Below are 13,556 nucleotides of genomic sequence, written 5' to 3'. Positions count from 1 at the left end.
TATCTATATACATGCTACATGGTACTTTCTCCCTCGTTCTCTTGCTCGGTCATATATGCCTCAAGAGAATGTAGAATGAGATGAAATGAATAGAATAAAGAGGAGGAGACGAGTTTGATCGTCGATATTGTATTCCCGCGCATTCGGGACTCAGGCTAATGCTGTCCAGTCCTGTTCAGACCCTTGTAGTATTGAGTCCTGAATCCCTAAACCCGCCGAGCCCTTTTCTCATTTCCACCCTCATCCTCGTCGATCTATATACATTTATGTACCAAGTGTATGGTTCACCGAATCCCGTACCGTGCATTATTGTACTACCATTTTGGCTCACCGAGGATTAATCCGATCTCTAACGGTGGAGATTTGCATTTAACGGTCATTAAATAAATTTATACTTATTTAAGATTGTTTATTTGAATAATATTCTTTATCATCGATTGTTTTGCTCCTAAGTGGACTTTTAATGCCGGGGAGACCAGTTAGGTGTAATGAGCATCTAAAGGTAATGATGAAAATTATATAGGGTAGAAGTACCTTTTTTGGCCACTTTATTTTCAAATTATTGTATAAATATTTCTATAAGTGCAAAAGACTTTATTAGTTCAATTCGTATAAATGTTGCATTGTCTTGAATCAAGATAAAAAATTCTTGAATTAAGTCAAATTTACTAAAATCAAGAAATAATTATTTTTTTCTGTGTAATTTTGATTTTATCCTACCATTTTCCAGTAAATAATCTGTATAAAGCGGCTAAAAAAATTATTTATGAAGGATTGAAATCAAAGTTGTGAGTACACTATTGGAAATTCTTGAAATATCTCAAGAAAATATCGAAATTTTCAAGAGAATATTTTTCTTGAATCAAATAGTTTTATTTCGTGTACATTTATTTTTCATCCAGTAATTTTTTTTACATTTCCCAGCCCCCCTTTTATCTACAATTTGAAAACAAATAACTCATACAATTTGTATTATGTATAAACACACATTTATGACTCACAAGTACAGCCCACATTTCACGATTTTTTTCCATAAAATTAATATATCATTAAATTTCTAAAGACTCATGAGATTTCAGCCGGTAATTATTACACATTAAATGACCCAAAAAGCAAAAAATGGCATACATTTACAGTACACATTATGTGTGTTGATAATGACCCGTCGAATGGGAGATGCGAGAGAGTCTCCAGGACGAAATTAGGGTTATTTAGTTCCCTTCTTATGTGTACCTTCTCCCTTTTATTTTGATGTCTGTAATACTTTGCCGTTTTGTGTCTTCCTTTTGTGCCTACAATACGACACCGTATACCCTCGATCTCTACCTATACCTTGGAACGTCCCGTTCTGCCCTCCTTTTATTTTATTTTGTCATGTTTTATATATCTCTCTCTAGACTCGCGTGCGTCGCGTACTTGTGTCATCATTTATTTTTTCTTTCCATTATTACTACCATTATCATTGTTGTTATTACTATTATTATATTATTCGTTTCTGTAGTATAAATTATTTTTTCGCAAGGACATTCAAAGTACTTTCGAAGGATGTCACTTTTTTGCGTTGCTCACTAATATAAGTTGATTTAAAAAATATATAAATTGAATTCACTCAAATTTTTTTTTTTTTAATTTTTCGCAATCAATAATTGCAATTTTTCTAAAATTAAAAAAATACCTCACAATTTTTGGTAAGTTCAACTTTAACTTTAATTAACTTCTAAAGGAGTATATTTATCAAAAAATGAGGACCTTTTTTGTAGAGCGTTCAATTCTCTACAAAATTGAGGCATCTAATACGTCTCTTACTAGTTTGACAAGCCATTAAAAAGATAAACAATTCCAAAAGTTAAAAAAAAATTTTTACAGGCTTTATTTTTAATATTAAAAATTTTATTTTTAGTATTAAAAAATTTTACAAATTCACACTTTTTCAAATTTTTATATTTTCTATTTTTTTTTATACAGCCTCAAGTATCCTTTTTACAGTAAATTCAGACCTATGGTTATAATTATGGTATTTTTGGAGAAATTAAAATAATTAGCTTGAAAAATAATGAAATTTGAATTTTTTAATTTGAAATAAATTTTTTTTTTTGCAATTGCAATCTTCAAACCAAAATTCATTATAATACTAAAGTTAGCCGACGTTTTTAATTATTTGATTATTTTTCATTTATTAAATTAGAACTGAAAAATATTTTTAAAAAATTTTCATAGTTTTTCAAGTTTTTTACCAGTGAAAATTTTTTTGTAATGATTTTTTGAATAAAAAAAAATTCTAAAAATTTTTAAAGGCCGGCTAATTTAATTTTCATAAATTCATTCAAAATAGAGTCGATTTAATGAAAAATGACCCATATAAATTAAATAGACATTAATAAATTTTTACCCAAAAGTATTTTCTATGGAATTTACTAAAAAAGGGATGAAATAAATAATAAAAATGATAAAATTAGATAAACGGTAGATCATTTAGTTAATAACAGGAGGCTTAACTTGCGGGTTGTTGTAAATAAAAGTCGAGTGTGGTGCAGAATAAAGAGTAGAGTAGAGTATAAGAGTGCGCGGGGGACAATATCACAGTGGACTAATCTCGGGCGCATCCTGTCTGCTGCAAGGTAGAGTAGAGGTAGACGGTGCTTGCTGGTATGTACTGGAGAGTATCAGTGCTGGTGCACCAATCCAGGGAAGGGATACGTAGGGTTGTACTGTGTATGTGTATAGTACCAGAGTACTTTGGTCTGATGCCCTGAGGCCGGGCCCGCACGGAAGGAAGGGGCCCTCAGGTAAGGTCATGCACCCCGCTGACCTCGGACCACCGACTTTACTGCTCCCCACTCTGCCAGCGACAAGACCGCGCTTTTCTCTCGCCCTCATCTTCATCCTCATCCTCATCCTTATCCTTATCCTTATCCTTATCCTCATCCTCATTCTTATCCCGACTACAAGGCTGACCAAGAAGAAGACCAACAGCAAGAGCAAAAGCCGAGACCGGAGTAAAGGTAAATGCTGGTGCCTTTACCAACTCTTCCACCTTCCTCCAACTCCTTATTACTTTTTTACTCTTAATATTACTTCTTATTTTGCTCTTTTCCTTTTCTCATCCTCATTTGCTTTTGATTCTATAAGACCTCACCAATGTCTATAATATATACGTTCGTCGTTCGTGAATCTCGACTTTATTCGCGAGGGCTCTTTTTATTATTATTATTATTATTTTTATAACTATTTATATGTAGCATATGTACCTATTCCTTATTGTACGCACGCACGCGCAAACTTTATTGAGATAAAACTGAGTCTGCGCTTACACGCCCACTAAACGCGAAATAATATCGCTACATAATTTTTTTTATTTTTTTTATTTAATATGATAACTATTTTAATTATTAGTGATTTGTATCGCGTGATTGTAAATTCTTGATGTGGAAAAAAATGTTTATTTCATGTAATTAAGAGCTTTTTAGATTTAGTTTTCTATAAAATATAAAAATTACAATTTTTCCTGTATTTTGAAAGGCTAGAGGCTTAAATTCAAATATTTAAAAAATTTTTCAAATTCTATTCAATTTTTAATTCAGGTATCAATTTAAGGTGTGATAAAAATAAAATATAAACTTGAATTTATTAATTTTTTATGATAAATTTCGAAATATTAATCTGTAGAATTCTTTTGAATATTGAGCTCTAGAAATTTTTTTTTTTATGATAGATCTATAATTTAAAAGTGTAAGGTTTAATTATTTTGTGAAAATAGTAATGATTACCCTTTTCAGGGAATATTGAAAAGCTCTTTATCCTTAAAATCTTTTCTCACTGCTAAAATTTTTTTCTTAAGAGCTTTAATTTTATTTTTATCTGAACTAAAAAAAAAGTAAAATATTGTAGAAAAAAATTGCTTGGCTTTAAAATTTGTTTTTTTGTATTAAGAATACTTTTACTATTAAGAATTACTCAATAAAAGTATTTTTTTGTGTATTTTAATTTGACCTAATAAATCTATTCAATAATAAATAATATCTTATAAACAATTATTTAAGCTTTAAATGAATTTCGCTTGAAATTTTAGCTTTAATTTTCTATCATATCTAAAAAAAAATTATGATTATAACTTGGAAGAATATTTTGTAATAAATACCTGCTGAGTGTAACGTCTGTGTTTTAAATGAAACTTGGCTTAATTCAAATATTTTTTTCCTTGAGATTTTCAATATTAAATTGTATTATTCGACTAAATAACGTATATCATTACCAATTTAAATTCTTTTGGTTAATCTTTTCAAATTTAAACGAATGTTTAAAAAACACAAATTTTTCAGTTTTACTTTTTTTTTCTTTTCTTTTCATTTTCTCAAAATGCAAGTGCATTAAAACATTATTGTTTATACCTTTTCTTTTATATGTAGTATAATCCTGTAAAAGGACGTTAAAGTTATTCTCTACACAGAAAAAAAAAATTTACTTGAATCAAGTAAATAATTTTGAAGAACTTAATCTTCTTGATTTGAGTAGAAAAATTCTTGAACCAAGAAATTTTTCTTGGCGTTAAATAAATTTTACTTGATTCAAGAATTTTTCATCTTGGTTCAAGATTTTTTCACTTGATTCAAGGTAATTTGTTTTTTCTGTGTAGTGACCCTGTTATTGACTACTGCTGTTGGGTCTTTATGTAAATAAATAAATAAATAATTATTTCTTAATACAATCTCTAATTTTTTTTCGAGTTAAAAATTTTTCAACACTTAGATTACAACTCGAAAATGATACTGGGCCCTCTGCGGTAGAATTTACGTGAAAATTACACGATCCTTGGTATATAATATAAAATTTAAAAGGAAAAGAAAGGTATATTAATATACATACATAGGTATGTATACGTATATGTGTATTTACATGCATAAAAGAGCGAACGTGTGTTGATGGGGTCTTATGCTGGTAGAATAGTAGTTGGGTAAAGATTTAATTGCGGATTGCGGGGCCCAGTGCCGCGGAACAGCCCGTGGATACGTTCTCACGCCTCTCCCTCTCTATTTTATTTACCTCTTTCTTTCTTTCACTCCTTCTTTCTTCTCCAGCCAGTATGTAGTATACATATATTGTTAGTATAGAGTCTTTCATCTTTTACTTCTTATAATAACTTATAATAATCGAGGGTCTCGCTCGCTCTCAAGACTGCATAGTCGAACTTACTCGCTCCACTTGACTATCATTCCTATCCTTTCTATCTCCCCTGGCCGCTTCTCGGCATTCTTCCTCTCGCGTTGCGCGATAATAATCTCACCCAAGAGTCGTTTTCGTTTAAACCGAGCGGCATGACCACCGCGGACCCACTACTATTATATTATAAAATTATAAACACACTACACGCACCAGCCACCATCAGCGTGTGCTCACTGTCTTCATGTAACATGTCAGTTGTTACAGTTTGGCTTTTTCATTGTTAACCTTTGCCTTGCTTTTTTTATTTAATTACTTTTTTATTGTAATTATTACAGTAACAATTATTCTAGTCTTTGCCCCGCCAAACTGCTTTTATTTTTAATATTTACATACTCTAATTAATTTTGGTACTTTAACATGTTATTTTTAATTTAAGTAAACCCGTTATTGTTCACATTATTTATTGTTAATTTTTTTTAGGAAGACAGTGTGCTAATTAAAATTTTATTTTTTTGATTTTTCATTTTTTATTTATAATTTTATTAATAAGTACTAGCAATCTTGTGAACTATAATTAAATAATATTTTACTTTATTGAATAATTACTTTTGTTAAATTGCACTGTACTTTCTTAAATATTGACGTTTTTAAATATATAAGCTCATCTTGAAGTTACACTCATCAAGAGCTTTCATTTGAGTACCCACATGCATTTTTGATATATTTTTCATATATACATATATGTAATATATATAAATATATAAAATATATGAAAAATTAATGTGGGTACTCAAATGAAAGTTCTTGATGAGTGTAACATCGGAATCAGCTTATATCTTAAAAAATGTCAATATTTCACGAGATACAAGGTCTTTTTTTAATTATTGATATTTTTAAAGATGTAAGCTCACCATGAGGTTACACTCGTCAAGAGCTTTCATTTGAGTACCCACATCAATTTTTCATATATTTTTCATATATACATATATGTAATATATATAAATATATGAAAAATTGATGTGGGTACTTAAATGAAAGCTCTTGATGAGTGTAACATCGGGATGAGCTTATATCTTTAAAAATGTCAATAGTTCACGAGATACAAGGTTATTTAATAAAATATATTTTCGAATAAAAATGTACTGACTAATTACAAGTAGAGCTGATGAAAGAATCATTGCAATATTTTTTTTCGACTAAGTGATTATGATTGCTAATAATTTTTATCTTATTATAGTAACTAATTATTTTATTAACTAATTATACAGCAGTGTAAGAATGAAATTTCTGTGTTGTGTTAATTATTTTAAAGTAAAAATTAGTATAATTAGAGTTACGAAACAAGGTAAAATAAAAAAAGTAAATTGTTGGTTGGAGTATAAGTGTTTGCGATGTGAGATAGTATTTAGGAATAACCGAGAGAATTTTTTTATGCTTGATTGTTTTTAAGAATAGAATTTCTTAAATTAAAAGTAATGTTTGAAAATATCTAAAATTCAATAAGTTAAAGTGAATTATTTATTATTTAAAATATTGTTATTAATTTTTCTAAACAACGTGCAACCGGTGAGAAATTGGAGGCAAGCGGCGACAGAAGTCAGTCACCGAAAGGTCCCGAGGTCACGGGAGGCCTTGAGTCACGACATCCAAGCAGGTGCTTTGATCAGAATGGTCATTAAATTTTTTTTACTCTACTTATTTAGTCACTTGTTTATTTTTAACAATCTGGTGGAAGTACAGGACTCCCGTGACCTCTTTTATCGAGAGTTTATTTTTTTCTTTCTATCAATTAATTAATTAATTAACGTGTGTTTATTTATCAAACTGTTTTTCGAACAGGAGAAACGTTTATTGTTGCAGCAGGCTGATTGATTAATTGATTAATTAATTTGATGTAAATAAATATAGAAAAGGGCCAGTACAATGCATACCTTCCCGGCGCATGCCCATCTTCAGGCACTTCTTCAGCCGGCAAAATTGACATTGATTACGGTGATGTTGATCTATTGGACAATTACGATTTCCTCGACACGAGTACGTTAAATTCCTTCGTACACTTCTTTTGAAAAAACTTTTACATCCTGAAACATAAATTATTAAAACATTAGTCGGGTTTTTATCTATCATTTAATCATTAATGCAAACTGTATTAATATTATTATTATAACTTTGTATTAACAAAATAAATTACTTATTTCTGACCTTTCATTAATCGCTAATTTTTTTTTTTTAATTGTTTCCAAATTTTGAATAAAATATTGCAAATATAAAAAAAAAAAACAGAGACTTTTTTTTATGATATTTCATCTTTTACAAAAAATATTTCTTTTTATTTTTTTCTATCTCTAATATTTAACTCAAAATTTTAATTAAAAATATTTAATAATAGTTATAGCAATCTTAAAAATATTATTATTAAATATTAAACAAATATTTGTTAGCATTTAAAATGATTTGTTCGTATTTAGTAAATCTGATATTCATTTATTAAATATTAATAAATCTTTTTAAATACTAAGAAATATTTGTTAAGAACTAAAAAATGGTCTCTAATGAATGATTTTTTAAATATTAACAAATATTTTTAATTGTAAATAAATCCTTCTATCAGTGTATGATTTTTTGGGATTTTTAATATTTAATTAAAAATTTTGATTTTAAACTTTTAATAAAATTTATTTTTAGCGAATTTTTGACGCTATTTATTTCTATATTTTTTTACATAAAGACCCAACAGCAATGGCCAATAACAGGGTCACTAGAGTATAAATTAAATGTCCTTTTACAATATCTAATTACGTATTGAAAAAAAAAAAAAAAAAACAAAAGAAGAGATAAAAACAATAATATTATAAAGTACTTGCATTTTGAGAAAGAGAAGAAAAAAAAATGTCAGAAAACTGAAAATTTGTGTTTTAAACATCTGTTAGGATTACAAAATTGTCCAAAATAAATTAAATTAGTAATGATGCGTTATTTAGTCAAATAATATTACAGAAAAATAAATTATACATATTATATTAATATTTCTATAAAATTTTATATTTTTTTGAAATAAAAATTCTATTTAATAATAAAATTTTTATTCTAATGAGTAGAAAAATTGACTTAATATGTGGCATGGTATGATTTAATTTACAAGAATGTAAAAAATACAAATGGTAAAATTTATTTAAATAGTAATCTTGGCGTAACGAAATACTTGGTGGTTTTCTTTAATATCAAGTTCTTAGATGGTTCTTGGTATATATAAATATATGTATGTATATATACGTCTATGCATATGGATATGATATGAAGGATGCATGCACGCAGGAGGAATTCAACCAGCGGCGCACGCACAGGAGAAAATGATTGTGCGCGGATTGCTGTGTATATAGTATATACATGTAATACATATAATAGTACATAGAAGGATATAAATATGAGTAGAAATACACATGCGAGTTGAGTGGAATGGAAGAAGAGTCTACGTCTGGTAAAGTAGAAGTTGAGGTAAAGGTAAGTATTGAAGGTAAGGGAGCATCAAGAATCGAGGATGAAGTAAGTAAAGAAGAAAGAAGGCTTGTGTAAGAAAGCCAGAGTGGCAGGACTGCCCTAAGAATAATCGCAACCCCGACAAACTGGCGGCGGCTTGTTACACGCACGTAATTCAATCCCACGCCGTGGAAATGACCCGCGAGCCACAGCTGGCTCTATCACAAATTTATATCCTTGTATACTACTGTGCTGTGGATATTTTACTTTACTATCAAAACTCAAAGTAATTATTTTGTTTTTATTGATACAATTAAATGGAAACTCTTTTTTTATTTATTTTACGCTTGTAATTAAATGAATGTCGTTTATTTTATTGATAATAATATACTGTGAGGTTTATTCGATTCAATTATACGGGGAGTGATTTTTTTTTTTTAATTTAAATAGTTGTTAAATAAGAATTTTTATTACTAAAATTTAATTTAGTTTTGTACATATAAAAAAGGCTTAAAGAATGTTTGAATTAAAAAATTTTCAAGTTAAAAAATTGAAAATTAGATAAAAAATTTCAAAATTAAAGTGTGAAAAAATCCCAAAAATTTTAACAAGCTTTTTTTGTAATTAAAATTTCATAAAATTTAGAAATTTAGGATTTTAAATTTTAAATTATTGTCTTAAAAAATCATGATAAAAATTCAACCAATTGAATACAATTTAAATTAATGCATTTAAATATTCACACAAAAAAAAAATTAATAACAGTTTTGGTTCAAGTAAAACTTTTCTAAAAGCAAGATCACTTAAAGAGTATTTGAATTAAAAAATTTTCAAGTAAAAAATTGAAAATTAGTTAAAAAATTCCATAATTAAAGTGTGAAAAAACCTCAAAAATGTTAACAAGTTTTTTTTTATAAAGTTCACAAGTTTAAGATTTTTTAATTTTAATTTACTGTCTCAAAAAATCATAATAAAAATTCAACCAATTAACAATTTATATTAATGCATTTAAATATTCACAAAAAAAAAATTAATAAGAAAGATTTAAACAGTTTTGGTTAAAATAAAATTTTTCTGGAAGCAAGATCACTTTCTTATTGTTCAAAAAAATTTAATTAAATCCAAGATACACAATTTAGATCTTGAAAAATTGTTTTCCTAAATTATTCTATGGTTTTATCCCTCATAAAAATTCTACGAACCACAAAAATTAATAAAATAATTTTTCAACTATTTTTTTATCAAAATAATAAATGAAAACATAAAAATAACCAGCAAATAAAGCATTAACCCCGTAAAATAATTAACCATTAACCAAATCAAGATACCGAGGAGAAAATTAGCATAAAAGCACCCTTATAAATAAAAAAAAAGGAAAAGAAAGCATTCTTGCAGACAAAGAAATAAAACATTGTATATGATAGCGTAAAAAAAAATAAAGTTTTAGAATAAGAAATAAGAGTAGACTAATCGGCAGTACATCTGTCGACGATAAGACAAAACAAGATGGTATCCCACGTGGCCTGTTGAGGCTTACATCCAAGCATAAATTTAATCCAGCAATTCTCGTTTTATCTTCAGCTGCAAGGTCCTTCCACCTTTTACGTGACTCGCGTTACCAATTTCACTACACCACACAACCTTACAGCAAAAATGAGAACTGCTCCGTATAGAATTTAAGTCTAGTCAACTGTAGACTCTACTTAACTTAATATGAATAATATATTAAATAAATAAAATAAAAATAATAACTTTTCTTAGCTCAGCATGCGTTCTAATAACAGCGAGTCCAGTTCAACAGATTATGACCACGAAGACCCTGGAATGGAATGGAAGTGCGTGCGTAAGTCTTCCGCGGCATTAGACCATCAGTAATTTTGCAAATACACACACATATACATAAAAATATTTATAGGAGAGTAGATATTGCACACAACACAGAGGAAGCGAGGCTGAGCGCCCGCAAACTGCATGCTCTGCGGTCAGTCTTTCGACTCGGCCGCGTAAAATTAATGACATTGTTATAATTAATTAGCGTTTCATACTTGTATAATACACAGCAAAGTCTGCACATACATCTCTCAAGTGTATATGTACATGCAGAATGAAATGTATATAGCAAAGAGGCTTCGTTAGCAGGATAATTGGTCACAGAGGATGCGCTTAAGGCGGTGCAACGGTGAAGAAGCCTTCTCGCTTCGGGCGGCAAGCAAGTAATTCTACGCCTGCCGCGTAAGTATTACGATCATCTTCTCTCCTCATTGTTGCTAATACTTTACATTAAGGATACCTAAGTACTAAGTGCCAAGACCAACTCCATTCTATATATTCTATATTCTATGTATGAGTTATAGGGATAGAAGATAGAGAATTAATTTTAGATATTGTAGATTCCTCGTAAGATAATAGATACCTGGTACCGATTAATGTTTAATTGTCCAAAGATAAATTATTTCATTTATACTACTCGACTTCCTTCGAAATAAACTCTTTTTATACGTCATGCATTATTTAATTGCTGTCAATTATTGGGTTACAGGTAATTGCCGATTGTAATTGTTGTGAAATTCCGTAAAAAATTTTCCGATATGGAAATTTACCATTTAAGACCTGATATGTTGATTTAAATAATTTTTATGTCAGAAAATTATTTATGTGATATTTTAGGATTAAAAATTTTATGTGAACTAGCAAACTTGCAGTCACTAATGTGACTTTTGTTAAATTGCACTGTACTTTCTTAACTATTGACGTTTTTAAAGATATAAGCTCATCCCGATGTTACACTCATCAAGAGCTTTTATTTGAGTACCCACATGCATTTTTGATATATTTTTCATACATACAAATATGGGCGATTCCGCGGGAGACGATTTTTGATATAAATTTTTAAATCACAGTATTTGTTATTTTTTTTTATACCAATTTTTTTCAATTTGAGGAGGGTAAGAGCATTTGTGTTGCACGAACGTCGAAGTCTAATTTGAAAAGCAAATTAGTTTTGATAACTGCTACTAAAAAAAAACGTAGAAAAGTTGCAAAAAAAGTTACGCAAAAGTTACACGTTTCTGATGTTTACAGCGATTCTGAAGATGAACCTTAAGTCTGATAAATCGCCGACTATTCCAAAAACAAATAATTTATTTTAGTTACATAGGAAAGTGCTAATTAGTGATACAGCATCTATGATCTCATATCTTTAATTTAAAGTTACATGGAAATGTTTATATTCACTACAGTGAGACGTGTTGCACCCGCGATAGTTTTACGTTGCACCCGCGACTGGATAAAAAGTGAATAATTTATAATATTTATTTCTTTTAATAATTTTATTTAAATTAATAATTAGTTTTTTTTTTTGTATTCTTTTAAAGAATGTAAAAATAATTTAATAAATATTCCATAATTAACAGACTATTTTCATTCTAGCTTCATGACCTTTAATGGTGGGCCGATTTCGTTGCAACCGCGATAGCACTTTGAACCTCTCCTGTGTCTTATTTAGACATTTTATTATATGTTTTTTATATTAATTTTTGTAAAACAGATTACAATGTTATCCTGCGACCAGTCATTTCTTTAAAAATAGTTTTTATTTTCTTAGTAAGAAGCCTTGAGTGAGTCTAAATGTTGCACCCGCGAGTACGGAATCGCCCATATATAATATATATATATATATATAAATATATAAAATATATGAAAAATTGATGTGGGTACTCAAATGAAAGGTCTTGATGAGTGTAACATCAGGGTGAGCTTATATTTTTAAAAATGTCAATTGTTCACAAGATACCAGGTCATTTCTTAATTATTGATATTTTTTAAAATGTAAGCTCATTCCAATGTTACACTCATCAAGAGCTTTCATTTGAGTACCCACATCAATTTTTGATATATTTTTCATATATTTATATATATAATATATATAAATGTATAAAATATATGAAAAATTGATGTGGGTACTCAAATGAAAGGTCTTGATGAGTGTAACATCGGGGTGAGCTTATATTTTTAAAAATGTCAATAGTTCACAAGATATAGGGTCATTTCTTAACTATGCATCTAGAGATAAGGTAAAAGCCCCAATAGATGATCACGTACCAGTATATGATCACTCCATGTATTTGTATATCTATATTCATAAATATAGGTATACAAATACATAGAGTGATCATATACTGGTACATGATCATCTATTGGGGCTTTTACCTTATAGCATTTTCGAATTCAGCCTAAATATTTATCATATAAATACACTGGCCACAAAATTTTGCTTATTCTCTTAATAATATAAATTAAAAAAAAATTGTTTCATTCAATTACTACCCTTGAATATTATCAAAGATAACAATTTAAAATTTTTTGATTGTTTGTTTATATCTGTCTCTTTTATAACAGTCAATAAAAGTTAATAGAAAAAAGCAAGCAAATAACCAACGCAAAGAACATAAGAATGGACACAACACTGTACACGAACAAGTTGGAAATGAGATTAATAAAGATTATCCAGAACGGAATAATATAATATGATCTCATTAGGGCGATTAGTACAGGGTCTGCGGGATGTCTGGCTTCATCTTTTCCGTTTACTCGGGCACCCGAGACCCGAGAATGAGGAAGAGAAAGAATTACTGTTGTGGATGTATGTATATACATCCATACATACTGCGGATGTTATGTATTTAGCGGTCGTGGTGTGTCGTGGGGTGGCGGACCCTCGTCAGCTATTCGTGCAAGAATTGTAAGGAAATCTTTCACTACAGACAGATGCAGAAAAGAAGTTTAACATTTGTCGTAGGGAGCTCATTGGCTTCTTTCTAATATTCCACTTTAGCTTCTTTATCAACACAACCAAACAGTCATAGTCAAGTTTAATTACTTTATCGTAATCCATATTACAACTCAAAGGATTGGAGTAT

General features: G+C 28.9%; 1 protein-coding gene across 2 annotated transcripts in view; it reads right to left on the bottom strand.

Annotated features, from left to right (window-relative positions):
* LOC123260208 (steroid receptor seven-up, isoforms B/C) overlaps nucleotides 1-13,556 on the bottom strand; it is a 79,727-nt gene that overhangs the window by 55,909 nt on the left and 10,262 nt on the right. Inside the window, exon 2 of one of the 2 annotated variants that reach the window (XM_044721219.1) lies at nucleotides 7,083-7,241. In XM_044721219.1, the coding sequence (XP_044577154.1) occupies nucleotides 7,083-7,241 (159 nt within the window). The remainder of the gene's footprint in view (nucleotides 1-7,082; nucleotides 7,242-13,556) is intronic. The other variant, XM_044721220.1, reaches the window with a different exon arrangement.

The sequence above is a fragment of the Cotesia glomerata genome, linkage group LG2 (assembly GCF_020080835.1).
Source record: "Cotesia glomerata isolate CgM1 linkage group LG2, MPM_Cglom_v2.3, whole genome shotgun sequence".
NCBI classification, from domain to species: domain Eukaryota; kingdom Metazoa; phylum Arthropoda; class Insecta; order Hymenoptera; family Braconidae; genus Cotesia; species Cotesia glomerata.
The sequence above is the reverse complement of the archived record's forward strand: the minus strand, read 5'-3'. Positions and strand labels throughout refer to the sequence as shown.